Here is a 15,020-nt window from a genome sequence, read left to right as displayed (position 1 = left end):
TAGTTGTAAAATGCTGTTAAAATATGCTCATGCAGGTGCGTTGCAGAATAATACAACAGTGAACATTCATACAAGTGTCTCTACAAAGTAACTGCATTTAAGAGCGGCGCAAAACAAGTTCTGAAAAGCCTCACAAAAAGACCGCCGTTGTGTTTTTCCACATCTTTTAATACTAGTTACACAGCAGATGTTAAGAACTGTGTGTGTGTGTGTGAGAGTGGTGGGTGTGTGTGAAAGAGTGATGTTTGTGTGTGTGTGAGAGAGTGAAATTCATTCATTACTGGAGAGCTTTGAAAGAGGTCCGTTGGATGTATATGGGTTTCTGTTTTTGAGTGTGTGTGAGAGAGAGAGAGAGAGAGAGAGAGAGAGAGAGAGGGAGAGAGAGAGAGTGATGTGTCTTTAAAAGAAGCGGAAGCAACTTTTCCAAATGGTGTCGGCATGGGGAGACTCGTCTGCGCGTGACGTATTCAACTTTTCCTCGCGGGGCGGTGATGACGCAACAGCTGACTGCGGAGGGGCCGGACCCCCCCCCCCCCCCCTCCCTTCTCACCCCCCCGCCGGCTTCGGCACGTCGCTCATAACGCCGTCAGGTGTTTGCGGAGGCTGGACGCTGTCGTCTTTCATCAGGAATTGCTGGGGGGGGGGGAAGTTATTTAAACATTTTAATACCTGACGTCGGCGAACTGGACGCGACATGAAGGGTCAGACGGTTCATATTCAAGTACGTAAACTAAGTTAGGATATACTTGTTTAACGCGGACGCCGGGCCGTCGCTGCTCAATCTGCGCTTTCTACTTCTACTTCATGCGACCGTCGCTCCTCTGAGCTGATCGGCGATGGGAAGCGCAGGAGCTGCTGATCCGTCCCCAGCGGCCGCCGTCAACATCTGTTCAGCCGGAACAGCTGGCTGCGTGGCCGAGCTGGTCACTTTCCCCCTGGACACGGCCAAAGTCAGACTGCAGGTGAGCGCTGTCACCTGTAGCCCACGTAAAGTCAGTGGTGCCGATTCACTGTTTGAAAAACTGAGGTTATTATTACCCCCCATCCCCAACCAATCCCGTCACATATTTGTGAGTATATCCTCCTTAAACACCAAATTCTGCACATTTCATAGATTCATATTACTGTTATTATTTTATTTTTCAATTGATATGCATTGTTAGATACCCAGCAGTATGAAGTTAGTAAACCTACAAGTGATACAACAACAATTATGATCCAGTTGTCCCTTATAATATATATATAATATACCTTATAATGAATTTCTGTGAGGCGTCCTCAAGACTCAAACATCAAACCCACTGTGCCCTTCTGTAGTTCTTGTTACAAACTGTTTCAAACACTGACAGAAATAAGTTGGCGAGCTTGCAGTTTCCAAAGCAAGACGGGTTATTTGACTTTGTTTTGATGGTACTTTACCAACCTAAGAAAGGTCATGAGTACTTTCCCTTCCTCAGGTCCTCACATCCTAGTGAATTCCCTGGATCAAGGCACTCGGTGGTGTAGGACGCTGCTTCTCGTATTGTTTATCAGCAGGAAGAACAATCTTAGAATAAGTGCTTGTTGGAACGTGTCAAATAATAACGTAACACACAACAATTTAAAAGCAAACTGGCAGCAAAAGACGCAGCCTCACATTCCACAGATCACCAGTGGCCTGTGAGGGAATGTTTTGAACATTTTGTTCTCTGCTTCTATCTGACTTTAGATTCAGGGTGAATCCAAACCCTCACTGGAAGCCCAAAGGGTAAAATACAGAGGCGTTTTCAGGACCATCTTCACCATGGTGAAGACCGAGGGTCCCAGGAGTCTTTACAGCGGGCTGGTGGCGGGGCTGCACCGACAGATGGGCTTCGCCTCAGTCCGCATCGGCCTGTATGACACCATGAAGCAACTCTACACAAGCGGGTCAGACAGTAGGTGTCCAAATGTGTCAGACACTCAAGCTGTTGAGAAAATGATCTTTCCCTGATTGACTTAAACCGTATAGTGTTAATAAAAGAATCCTGATTATATGACGGGGCGGCACAGCAAGACGGTCCCGCCAATTGTGATTCACCACCAGTCCAGGAACTGGACCGACATCTGCACGCCAGACGCCATCTGCAACGTAGCTGCCGTCTTTACACCGCTGTGAACTTGTTTGTGGCATCAGAGGCAAAACGAGCGTCTTTGCTTGTATCGAAGATGCAGGAATCGGGGCTCGGCTGCTGGCGGGCTGCTCCACGGGAGCGATGGCGGTGGCCGTCGCGCAGCCCACCGATGTGGTGAAAATCAGGTTCCAGGCTCAGGTGCGGCTGCCCGGCGGCGGCACCGTGAGCAGATACAGCAACACGTTTGATGCCTACAAGACCATCGCCAGGGACGAGGGCGTCAGAGGGCTGTGGAAAGGTGAACAGGAGGACTGGGCTTTCTAGGTTAACGTAGCAGGCACTCAACGCCTGCAAGGCGGCATATTTCCATTCTACCCTATTTTGTCTGGATAAAAATGGGAAACTGTGTTTTCAGGTTGTCTGACGAATATAACTCGCAACGCCATCGTTAACTGCTGTGAGCTGGTGACGTATGACGTCATTAAGGAGCTCATCCTGAAGTACCACCTGATGACAGGTGAGGGTGAACTTGTCTAATCAAGTCCTTCGCATTTCGGCCTCGCCCTAGTAACTAAAGCAAATATTTTTTGTTTTCCAACAGACAACATGCCGTGTCACTTCACAGCGGGCTTCGCGGCGGGTTTCTGCACGACCGTTGTGGTGTCTCCCGTGGATGTGGTGAAAACGCGCATCATGAATTCGACGCCTGGGAAGTACAGCGGCGCTCTGAACTGTGCCATGACCATGCTGACGAAAGAGGGAACTACAGCGTTCTATAAGGGGTGTGTGGTTTCATTACTTTTGCCATTTACTTTTGCAACTTTTGTATTTGCTTATGAAGCTTATTTGATTCCTTCCATCTCAACTTGCTTATTTTCTGTTGTTGTTGTTGTGCTTTATTTTATTTATTTTGAAAATAAATAAAATATAAAACGAGCGGTGTGAATCAAAAGCAAGCACGTTGGAGCCCCTAATACAAGAGAGTTTGACAAATCAAAAAGGAAATGAATTTTCTCCCGCTTCATCTCATTGTTTTGTAGATTCATGCCTGCGTTTCTGCGTCTGGGCTCCTGGAACATTGTGATGTTTATGAGCTATGAGCAGCTCAAGAGAGCCTTCGTTAGATTCCAACAGTCCCGGGATTCAGCGCTCTGACAGCTGGTTTGCTGCTGTCGATGTGCCGTCTGCATCGTGCTGCCACTGCTGATCCAGACCTTCTCTCCCTCTCAAGGAATACACTTCCCTTGCTACAGAAACTCCACTTCAGAGCAAACCTGCATGGATTATGAATGTTGAATTGTTACTGACGTTGGGCACATTACCAGAATAGATCTAGCAATGTTTCTGCTGTGCTTTTTAAATTGGCCTTTTTCATTGGGAGCCTCTTTGGCATGTCACAAGATGTATCGATGAAACAAACAATGGCTGAATTCCATTTAGCTGCTTGAGTTTCTGGGTCTTGGAATTGCCTCACTATCATGCTTTACTGAGACATTTGACTCAAACAGGGTCATTTTTACTACTAACAAGTCCTGTACTTCTCTTACTTCAAATTCAAAATATAAGGAAATGAAGTACCTGCACGGGGAAGTGTGGTGTGGATGCTTGCAGGTTTCCTGCACATGTTATTTCATATCTAGTGTCATGTGAACATTTTTTATGTAGTCTTTCAAATGAATGTTTAGGAATTACAGTTGTAATTAACTGTTATATTACATTATGGAATTATTGTTTCCAACAAATTACACAATTGTGTAATATTCATATGTGCGCTCGCGAAGAGCAACAAATCACCACAGGGGAGAAGCTGGAACCCGAACTTCCTCAAATATATCTGATACTCTCCGTATCATATAGGTAATAATAATCCATGCAGGACAAACCCACTGAGTATCATTTCCGCATCATCTACTGCAGGCTGCTGTCATCGATACTCTACTGCATAATCCCCTTTAAATGCGACTATTCAATGCGAAGATAGAATGACCCCTAACTGTGCGATCCGTGTCTTATACTGACAGCCAATGGAAAACCTTTCAGACATGGTTCTAGCTTTATAAAAGCTGTGTTTTCATTAAAATTAAGCTTTTACTGTGTTTGACTATATATTTAGAACATGGTCCAACGTCCCTTGTTGTACAGAAAGATACTGTGTGCTTTTCAGCAAAGGTGACTTAATAACTGTCGTCATATGCTTTTGATCTCCCCACATTTCTGTGCACGAATGACTCCATATTCCATCAAACAATGCAAATACACGAGGTGAAAGAGACCAGAAGAACAAAACATTCAACTGACTGATAAGAAAATTGACCCATTAGAGTCTTGTGGGACAAAAGAGGCTGCTGACAAAGTTGTAATTGAAGTCTGTGATGCAAACAAAAGGGTTGGGTCGCACACAAAGACACCGAAGAGGTGATGCACTTTACACGTTTACCTTTGCCCTTTTTATGAAAATACATTAGTCGATGTAGTTAATGCTAAGATGAAGCGGGGAAAGTGCGTAAATGAAAGCGTCGTTGCAGACCTCGGCAGGAGTCGCTGCACACGGATGTTCACAGGCATCGAGTGTCGGCGAGCAGTTCAAGTTCACTGAGGCAACAGCAGCCGACACATTTCTGACTCGAGGAAGCACTCACTTGATCTCACCAGATACGCTGCTCCACATTTGCTTCTGGAGCAGTGAACTATTTAAAGTCGGCGTGGTTGTCATCTGGATGAACCGGTTGTTGATGCAGTCTGCTGACTCCATTGTTCTCCCTTAAACCATCTCTCCCTCTGTCTGTCTGTCTATCGCTCATCTACCTCCTGCAGATAAATCCATAAATGTGATGTGTTAAGTAACAGTTAATTACCTTTCTTTTAGATTTCCTTTCTCTTTGGGGTGAAGACTTTGGTGGGAAACCATCAATGCCAATTTGTCCAATATAAAAATAATAAGAAACCTCTTATTTCCTCTATATATAGAGGATATAACCTCTTATCACAGAATTAGTTATGAAATTATTTAAAGGTTTAGATTTTTTAAAGTAAACAGTCATGAGGAGAATTTAGTTGTCCCCCTGGATTTATATTGTGGTGGACTATTTTAAAGGGAAGATTATTAAGGATCACTAACACAACCTTTAGAGTTATATATTATATATCATCATATTTTTCATTAGTGTAAAGTTTTAGAATCGTGACAATTTAACAGTTGGATTAAATAAGACCACAGTTAGTGAGATAGTCAAACGTATGAAGCTATACTGCTGACTATATTTAAATCTTATTGATATTATCATGTAAACATCTAAATTTCTACGTTTATACTTTATCATTACGCACTCTGCTCCAGAAATACGAGCTGATGTCTGACATGCAACTAATGAACATTTCCAGTTTAAATCTGATAACAATGGAAATAACTATTTTCCCTTTGCTATCCCCGTTGCAAAGCAGATATCTGAGACTGCATTTTACTTCATCGTGGTGCCTGTTGGTGTCTTCTCTGATGCACCTTCAGGGGCTGAAGATGGACGGGTCTCGCTGGCCGTTTGGAGCCCCGTCCCTGCGCTCCTGGACGAAGGGACTCGCTGTAATCGTGACAAAGTGGTAAATGGTGAACGCGGTAAACGGTGTTTGCGAGGCCGCCAAAGGGCAGACGGAACACAGGGCGGCAGCAGGCGGGTGAGACAACAGCTGCGGTGAGGCTGCACAGCGGGAGGCAGTCGTCATGTATTTCCTCTGCGGGAAAATGCTGACGTCCAGGGTGAATCTCAGTGAGCCTGTGGAATGAACCAAGTTCAACAATTCCCTGCAGTCTCTTCACCAGAGTCATCCTGATGTGTTGGAGTTTCCGCAAGCTGAGAAAAGAATTGAGGAACTCTTCCAGCGTGGTGTTCCCCTCTGCGAACTTCTGAAACAGCATCTGTTGGGAGAAATATCTCATTATTAACAAACACGACAACGGACATTACGTTGCACATAATTACGCTTCTCGTTTGCTGCTGAACCAGCCTGAAATATTCTCTTTCAGCTGTTTCTCTGACAGGTCTGACATTTCTCTTTTCTTCAATGACGCCATGTTCCGCAGGCCTTTTTATGGGTGGTGATGGTGTGTTAAGACAGGACTGTATATGTACGTTAACGTACATATACAGGAATATGGCTACAGTTGTGCAATATACAATATAAACGTTTATATTGTATATTGCACAACTGTAGCCATATTCCTTGCATATTTTGTATACTCTAATAGGTGACAAACAACAAAGTGATGAAGACCTCTAATCTCGTTGTACAGAGAGTATTTGCGAATTACAAAAAGTCATTTGAAAAGCACTATCGCTGTCTACTGTGTACTGAAACAAACTCTTAACAAACAAATTGAATACAAGCGGTATTTCTACACTTGAAAGAGAAAGAAAATACACACAGACGGACATAACGATGCAAATCAAATTGAACACTTACATCACACTCTTGCTCTCCATGTTTTATCTTCTGCATGAGACTCCGCAAAGCATCATGGACACTGTATTTTTCGGCTGCAAAACCAAATATGCAAACAGATTAAAACATGGAATACAATAAATGGATTATATATTTACAAACTCACCAATGTGTTCTTGTTTGGCCTGGATGATGCTTCTAAGGTTTTCCAGCAGCCTGTACTTCATTGCTAATAGCAACTTAGTGTCTCTAAATTTAGGTTTTTGAGAAAGACCTTTTTTGGCAATTTCTTTATTTGAAACTTGCATCTTCTCTGCAGCCCTCTGCAGCGCCTGAAACTGAGAACGACCACGAATAGGTCAAGAAACATTCAGGGAGAACTTTCTTTCCTAGTAAAGGGAATATGTTCTCCATAATATGAAAAAATCTGCAGTCCAAATGATTTTTGCCAGAGTAAAATGGGATTTTTTGTTATGTCACTCTACACTCACCTTCTCACGGCACCTGATGGTCTGATTTATTTTGTCTTCATCTTCCAGCATCTCCCGCAGCTCTCCTGTCCTCAGAGAACCAAACGGCACCCGGAGGGACATGATGATGACTCCTCTTCGCTTCACCAAAGTTCGGTACCTGTTTGTTCGCGATCCGTCCAGCTGGGGCGCCTCGTGACGCCGATAACGGTGCATTCAAGGGCTGTCGGAAAGCCACTCGTCTAAAACGCACCATCGCGAATGTCTCTAGAAGTCACTTCATTAAAAAGAAAACGATGACGACATTCTGCAGTCGCGTTTATATTTCATCCACTTTAAGTTTCCGTTCATTTTACAAAATGAGTAAACTAACATAAAATAATGTATTCACCATAACAACGTCTCCTTACAACGTTTTGTCACATGCATTTTACTGTAAGGATACTATGGCCTTGTATGTATTTACCATTAGACGCGTGTGTACACACATGCACGCACACGCTGACCCGTCCCTGCCGTAACAAACAGGACGTGTCCTTTGCCTCGGCTATATGTAGCCTCAGTTAATCCTTTTAGAGACGAGCATTGCTGCTTGTCAGTGAAGGTCCGTCCCTGACAAACAGTAACAGATCAACCTCATCAGCCATCAGCAAAGGACTCCTCCACCTTGTGAGTAAATCAGATCATTCACCTCACCTTTCTTTAATCTTATTTTACTCTATCTTGTTTTATTCTTATGTTGCACCAATGCACCAAGTCAAATTCCTCTATGTGTAACATATGTGGCCATAAATGACTTCCGATTCTTCTGCCTGCGTTATTAGTGTTAGATTGCAGTCCAATGAGTTTCAGGTTTTCACTGCTGGCCAGCTCGTTCTTATTTAAATGTTTTATAGCTTTGCTCTTTGAAAGCCATGTTTGCTTTAAATACTGATGTGTGCAAACAGCCTTGTGTGAGGATTGTGTGAGTTACATCCATCTTCTTGCTTTTTAAAGCATTGTTACGTAAGAAGCTTTTCAGTTCTCTGTACTCCTCTTTAGGTACACTCACACTTGAAAACCACACTTGGTTTTAACTCAAAAGGAGTTTTCTCCCGTCTGCCGCCAGACTGTAAGAGGGAGAGATTTCTCATTCTCAAAATGTGAACAAGTAATTCACTCATACAATTTAATGTGTTCAATGTCGATTAGAATAAAAAACCTTCAATAAGTTTCATCCGTATGTTGCTGGTAAGAAGACAGAATTATCTTAGTTTGTCATTCTAACTCCTGGGTGAAAGGTCACAGACCCTCTTTAGGTGTCTTCCCTTACGATCCCTGATTAGACCCGTGTTAGTGAACCTGTGTGTGTACGTGTGCTTACACTCTGTTCTTCACTCGACTTTGCAGCCTAACAACACGTCTGAGGACACAGAATAGCTTAATTAAAACCCCCTGTGCAGGTGTCCAGAGAACGTCTTAGTTCTTGTGAAATGTTAAAGGCCTATTTGCAATTTGCTTGTATTAGCCCATCTACTAAAAAATACTACCCTACCTTTCACGCGTTTTGACCACTTCCTTTGAGGAGTACACGCACGATGGGCAGGTGTTAAGAATGAATGCTGGCTTGATGAGGAGCGGGTACACAGGTCAGCTAAGATCACTTCTTCATATCCTTACAGCTTCAGATTTCTGCCTGAAAAGATGTTGACTAAAGTGACATTACTTGAGTACGATAAGATCTGCAGCCGTGCAGAGTTTAAACTGGCTTGAGAGAGATACTGCATCTCTAGAGAAATGAGAGCCGGCCGCTTAAACATCAGTGCATCTGCAAGCTGTGATGTCAGATAATCGAGCCTTTTGGAGTTATAGTCTTTGGAGTACGCCAGAAGCCCTTCGGTGCGACGCGGGGAGTTTCCACAGAAAGGAGACTCAGCTTGGTCCACCGAGTTCAAAACCTCTGGCAGCCGACGCGGCCGGTGTTCAACTCACCCGTGTTTGTCTGCCTCTCACAGTGCGGCGATGCCTCAGCAGCTAGTGATTTCACCTCGCCAGCGCTGGGACGTTAAGCCGTGAGCGAACGGGGACCAACCACCACCAGCACGGTCCGCAGGACAGAGATGGACTCGGAGCTCCACGGCGAGTTGGCCGACTCTGTGGCGGCCATGAACGTGGCCGCGACCGGTGCTCCGACGACCAGCCGGCTCTCGGGCAGGAAGATGTCACTGCAGGAGAAAGGGAGCCGCATAGCCAGGCAGCCCACCATCGAGACCAAGCGCGTGTCCATCACAGATGCTGATGTGAGGAGACTCTGAACTAACGGAAAATACGCACTGCATTTTTTACTTTGTTTCACTTTTTTTTCAAGATATGTTTCACTGTTTGATTTATTTTCTTACGTTTCTGCAGGATTGTGTACAGCTCAACCAGTATAAATTGAAGAAAGAGATCGGAAAGGTGAATAAACAGTGTTGCACGTAGTCACCAAATGAGCAACGTGAAACAGAAGTGAGGACAAAAGATTTATAAAGCTGTTTGCTTTTCTTATTCCTACATCCTAGGGCTCATATGGAGTGGTGAAGTTGGCCTATAATGAAGATTCTGAGCAGTACTATGTGAGTTGAAGCTGATGAATTTTGTTTGAATCAGTTTACCTGCTAGTTCTTCATCAGCTTCATTTGCTTTAACTAATTTCTTTAAGGCCATGAAAGTGGTTTCAAAGAAGAGGCTGATGAAGCAGTGTGGATTTTTGCGTGAGTCAAAACCGTCGTCTCTGTCTACAAATGTCTCACAAGTTTTTTCCCAATTCCCAACCAATTTCCCAACTCGTTGGAGACACATCTCGGTATGTCGTTTCAGGCCGCCTGCCTCCTCAAGGATCCAACACTGTGTTTCCTCTGGAGAAAGTGTACAAGGAGATTGCCATTCTGAAGAAACTGGACCATCCTAACGTTGTTAAACTGGTGGAGGTCAGTCAGAAGATTGTGTAGGAACTTTAAAAATGTAACGTTAAAAAAACGTATTTGTCTAAAATATGAGGCCACCGAACTTCAAATGTCCTGCAGGTGCTTGATGACCCTGATGAAGATGGACTTCATATGGGTAGGAACTTATCTATCTATTCTACACATACTTAATTTACCAAATTATGTCAATAAAAATGGGCGTGTCGTTAAAGTCTGACTATTTGTCCTCAAGCCTTCGATTTGATGAAGAGGGGGTATGTTTTTGTGCAATTCTGTGTAGGCATTTGCCCGGTTCCATAACATACAACATACGTAGTTACTTTGAAGCCTTCTCTGTACCTGTGGTGTTGTTCAGCCAGGTGATGGAGGTTCCTACCGACGAGCCTTTCACAGAGGAGCAGGCTCGCTTTTACTTCAGAGACATCGTCCTGGGAATAGAATACTGTAAGTCTGCAGATTAGTTAATTACACTCAAAACCTCCTGCAGCCGTAGCTTTTAGAAAAAAATGTTTTCACTTATCTCGGTATGTAATTTTAGGCCACTTGCTTTGAGTCACAAATCTTAAGTAGTCTAAAAATGAGTCATCTAAAAATATCGGACTGAAAAGTGTTTGGTTCCTTAAACAAGCTGAAAGTTGTTCCCCCAAACTTGAACAAACTGTGCTCAATAGGGTTATATAAACTGACATAAAATCTGAATTAGAAAATAATAAAAAAATTCTAACTGCCAGATGACGTTTTGACTGCTTCATGTAGCTACTAAGACACGTTGTTCACTTTTTGTTTCATGTCCAGTGCACTACCACAAGATCATCCACAGGGACATCAAACCCTCCAACCTGCTGCTGGGGGACGACGGTCACGTCAAGATTGCGGACTTCGGCGTGAGCAACGAGTTTGAGGGGACGGATGCTCTACTGTCGAGCACGGCGGGGACGCCGGCCTTCATGGCCCCTGAGATGATGAGCGAACACGGGCGGAGGTTCAGCGGCAAGGTGAGAAAAAAAGATGACAGCAACCGGGCAGTCACATTGCCTTTAGATGAGCTTCGTTATGTGTGCCTGGGTTTTATTAGGAAACATTTCCACCCGCCTACTGAGAGCTTTTCACGGCCTTGATGATTGCTGTTTTGTTTACCAGGCATTAGACATATGGGCGATGGGAGTCACACTTTACTGTTTTGTCTTTGGAAGGGTAAGAAAACCAAAGCACATCAAATATAGAGCCAATGCCACATTTGGTTCTCACAGTTTTTTTTAATCATGTCGCTTTGTTTTGCCTGTTCCAGTGTCCTTTTTATGACACATGCATCCTCTCTCTGCACAACAAGATCAAGAACAAATCTGTGGAGTTTCCAGAAACGTAAGAAAACATTCAAAGCATTTCGGTAGAATAGCTAACTGGCTTATTACATAACAGGAAAGTAATGTATACAACATAATAGCACTATGTTTGAGACTACTGTAGTAATGACCCAGGACTCAGGAATCAGGAACATTTATGGCCAAAAAATCTTAGACATACGAGAAATTTGACATTTCAGAGCAGTGAGAGCAGTAAGTGACTTTTATTTTGATACAAAAACACCTGGCTGCAATTACCCTTTGTAAAGGAATTACCCTTTGTAAAGGTGTGAATGTTTAATTCAGGATAAGGAAAAAAAATTCGAGTTTAAAAAAGCAGATTGTTTGTTAGTGGAAGAGAGACGCACAGTCAGTTTCTATGGTTTTTTCTCATATTTTTGTTTTTCTGTTCCTTGTAGCCTCTGAAACATTTTTTTGATCAAAAACAAGTTTAATAAAATGTCACGCCCGTTGATGCTAGTTTCTCACACAGAGGATTTTCACAGCTGACATTTTGACTCGTCAAAGCACAGGTGGAAGTCATCTCGTTAAAGCACAGGTGGAAGTCATCTCGTTAAAGCCCGCTCAACTCTTGGCCCGATTTCTGTGTGATGCTGCAAATCACATGTTGCACCGGTAATTTGCAGCATTGCAGACAAGAAGAGAAGTCTTTAAAAGATTAAGTCTAGAACTCTTCTGCATTGTCTTCTTCTTGGTCCCGAGTCAGGAGGAAACAGGGATGTACGTTTGTGGTGTTTCTTTACCTGGCTTCCCAAACTGTTTCAGGAAGCTCTCAATTAACTTACTCATCCTATCCAATCATTGGCACCGGAACCGCCTCTCCGGAGGTCCTTCCTGTCCTCGTCCCTCTGCGTCACTTCGTTTACACTCTTGTTCTATTTCACCAGTTAATCCAACGTCGTCTGCTCTTCCATGTTGGTTAAGCTGGTCTTATCATGTTGTGGTATTGTGGTGTATCAGGAACCAAGGTCGAAAACATTTATCTGTAAAACAATGTAAAACTTTTTCCGCAGACCATTAATAAGTAAGGAACTGAAAGAGCTCATTGAGAGGATGCTGGACAAAAACCCTGAAACAAGAATCAACATTCCTGAGATTAAGGTGACCCCATTGACTAATGTTAAATAAGAGATTACGTTCATCGTCGTTGTTTCATGCATAGTGATGCTGTCGTGTTGTTACAGCTCCATGCGTGGGTGACCGAGAACGGCTCCAACCCTCTTCCTCTGGAGGAGGAGCACTGCACGGCGGTGGAGGTCACTGAGGAGGAGGTGCAGAACAGCGTCACGCTCATCCCAAGCCTCTCCGCTGTGGTAAGTCGCTCATCGCTCCCTCGCTTAGCACTGTTTAACTGCTTCGATGGTAAACACTGGCTGGTGATTTTGAGTATTTCAATTGAAATATATATTTAATTTCCTCTCGTCATAAGTACAAGCCTGAAGATGGTCTTCACTTATATGAAAACCATTTACTTCTACAAAAGTCTCAAGACGCAGACATTACAGAAATGAGCAGACACAAAATTTGGACATTTGGTTCATAATGTTTCCCAGTATAGGTGTCGGGGTGATGATCTAATGGTAAGGGACGGGATTATAGTATTAAAGATGCTCTGTGTTATAACTACTGCTTTCTCTGACGTCCACTGCAGATTCTGGTGAAGTCCATGCTGAGGAAGCGATCTTTCAGTAATCCCTTTGAGTGTCTGGGCAGACGGGCGGAGAGGTCCATGTCTGCCCCCGGAGGTCTTCTTACGTAAGTGGCCTACTCGGCAAATCCTGCCGGCTCCCACTGCCAAACCGCCAGCTCTGTGACTGCCGGGATTAAGCCTTTAACAAAACACAACAGCAGATGCTTAGATAAAAACAGATCGGCCAGCTACGTCGTTTATACGTGAAGCCTTTCTCAAACAGGCAGAAACTAATTGAATATAAGATCAGTGTCGTTGAAGCTAACTTTACTCCAGTTTTATGTCTATACGTCCGGCCACACAACTAAAAATAGAACACGTTTATTTTCCAGGGCTACAATCCTGCCACAATTATTCTGTGTTTTTCATTACTAAGAGTATGAATTCTGACCTCTTACATCTCCTTCTTGCAGGGGCTCTTGGGGCTTATTGGGGTCTTCGACTCACATTCATCCTTCCTTGAGGTAAATTTGATAAAGGTTGAGCTAAAACTCCTCACATATGGCAGAGCTCATCAGTTGTTTGTTCAACTTTAAGAGTATTTGAGGGAGACGAGCTCATCGACGAGCTGTACCTGAAATAACGGGACACACGAGTGATGAGCTGATCTGTGGAGGATGTGAAGTAATATGGCATTTTTAGCGATTGTGGGATGGTGATATCCTTCTCCTCATCCTGTGCAATCCTACTTGGACCCTTAAACATGAGTGAACATGTGTTGCCCCACAGGAAAATCAGCAAAGAGGGAAGCAGAGAGGAGTTGGAGGATCTGTATGAAGACGATTCATTTACAGAGTCAAAGGAATGAAAAAAACATGTGTTACTTGTTTTGTACAACGTTTTCCTAATCTCACAATTTCTTGTGTGTGCTTTAAAATGTTTGCTGTGTTAACGCGTCCGTCACTTTTGTGCATAAAACGTATACTTGTGGCATTTATGCACGTATGAGTATTCTATGATTATAAATATACATTAAGGCTTTTTTTTCTCATTCTGTTTGTTTACTGATGGCATGTGTGATGTTGCTCATGGATGTGATATGATGCATTTGCTTTGAAAAATAACATCTTTTACATTTTCCTACTGCTGTTGAAGATAATAAGTATGTCCTTAAATAAAAGTTTTTGTTTTAAAAATGACTATGAATGACTGCAGAAAAAGGTATTTTGGGGTGTAAGTGGACTTTTTTCTTTTGATATTGTATGTTTACCTGCGTTGGTTCCACATTCAGCAAAATCACTGTATTTTATGTCTCTGGGGCCTTTTAAAATGGCAGTCATAGTTACATTTCCAAAATTCTAAAAAGTTTGATTATTAATACATAGACAAACATTTAAAGATTCTATCAGACAACAGAAAGGGTCACATCTCCAAAACATGCAAACCGGGGTTTGGTTTTACTTTGAAGAAAGAACGGTTTCACTATCTAATGTACGTCACCCTGCAGACCAGTAGAGGGCAGCCTGGTGTAACGAGTAAAGACAACGACAACAAACCAAGAGGCCTTATGTTTGAACCCCTGTTAAGAGCAAATTGAGTGATGAAGACACTGAAACCTGTCGAGCTCCATAAACGCTGTTCTCATTAACTTGTATACAATTAATGTTCAAAATATCATTCAGAAATAACACACCCTTTGTAACCACTGGTATATTTGAAACGGAGCTACAAAAATATAATGTGAAATGTCAATAAAATCTAAAAATATATATGACATTGTCAGTTAGATACAGTATTTCATCCAAATGCAAACTGCATCACTTCTTTCTTCTCTCCCTTCAATGTGCTTCTAAAATAGAAGCCTTGTTCAAAGATAAGTGAGAGGTATGATGCTGCAAAATGTAAATTCCCTGAGGGCCACAGACAGTCGTCATGGCAGCGTTGCTGGTTTGTGAGAGACAGGTTTTATTGAAGAAGACGGCCATTGTAGAGGAGGCCTGAAGGTGAGCTGCGTGAAGTGGGGACATTTTCTGTTCGTGGTTTGAGACAGAACATTGTGGACACAATGGCCACTATTGTACACT

The 15,020-nt window shown here is 43.1% G+C and overlaps 2 protein-coding genes across 2 annotated transcripts; both read left to right on the top strand.

The window, feature by feature from the left end:
* Positions 1-213: 213 nt before the first annotated feature.
* LOC120813158 (dicarboxylate carrier UCP2) lies at positions 214-4,189 on the top strand. The gene is made up of 6 exons (XM_040169278.2): positions 214-962; positions 1,709-1,916; positions 2,188-2,391; positions 2,509-2,610; positions 2,695-2,875; positions 3,134-4,189. Exons 1-6 carry the CDS (start codon positions 837-839, stop codon positions 3,246-3,248), a joined length of 936 nt encoding a protein of 311 aa, XP_040025212.1. The 5' UTR covers positions 214-836; the 3' UTR covers positions 3,249-4,189.
* A 3,278-nt stretch (positions 4,190-7,467) lies between these two features.
* Positions 7,468-14,132, top strand: camkk1b (calcium/calmodulin-dependent protein kinase kinase 1, alpha b). Its single transcript, XM_040169202.2, has 17 exons — positions 7,468-7,666; positions 8,992-9,276; positions 9,386-9,433; positions 9,538-9,591; positions 9,678-9,729; positions 9,836-9,945; positions 10,042-10,078; positions 10,175-10,196; positions 10,298-10,386; positions 10,738-10,937; positions 11,083-11,136; positions 11,231-11,304; positions 12,320-12,407; positions 12,491-12,619; positions 12,958-13,061; positions 13,410-13,460; positions 13,726-14,132. The coding sequence occupies exons 2-17, from the start codon at positions 9,097-9,099 to the stop codon at positions 13,802-13,804; spliced, it is 1,371 nt and encodes a 456-aa protein (XP_040025136.2). The 5' UTR covers positions 7,468-7,666; positions 8,992-9,096; the 3' UTR covers positions 13,805-14,132.
* Positions 14,133-15,020: the final 888 nt, after the last annotated feature.

Source organism: Gasterosteus aculeatus, chromosome 1 (genome assembly GCF_964276395.1).
Source record: "Gasterosteus aculeatus chromosome 1, fGasAcu3.hap1.1, whole genome shotgun sequence".
Lineage (NCBI taxonomy): Eukaryota > Metazoa > Chordata > Actinopteri > Perciformes > Gasterosteidae > Gasterosteus > Gasterosteus aculeatus.
This window is presented reverse-complemented; position numbering and strand designations above follow the sequence as displayed.

Coding starts and splice junctions, on each gene's coding strand:
- LOC120813158 (XM_040169278.2), top strand. CDS start 837: ATGGGAAGCGCAGGAGCTGCTGATCCGTCCCCAGCGGCCGCCGTCAAC. Junction 1,917..2,187: donor CTACACAAGCGGGTCAGACA/GTAGGTGTCCAA, acceptor CTTGTATCGAAG/ATGCAGGAATCGGGGCTCGG. Junction 2,876..3,133: donor ACTACAGCGTTCTATAAGGG/GTGTGTGGTTTC, acceptor ATTGTTTTGTAG/ATTCATGCCTGCGTTTCTGC.
- camkk1b (XM_040169202.2), top strand. CDS start 9,097: ATGGACTCGGAGCTCCACGGCGAGTTGGCCGACTCTGTGGCGGCCATG. Junction 10,938..11,082: donor GGCGGAGGTTCAGCGGCAAG/GTGAGAAAAAAA, acceptor TTTGTTTACCAG/GCATTAGACATATGGGCGAT. Junction 11,305..12,319: donor TCTGTGGAGTTTCCAGAAAC/GTAAGAAAACAT, acceptor CTTTTTCCGCAG/ACCATTAATAAGTAAGGAAC.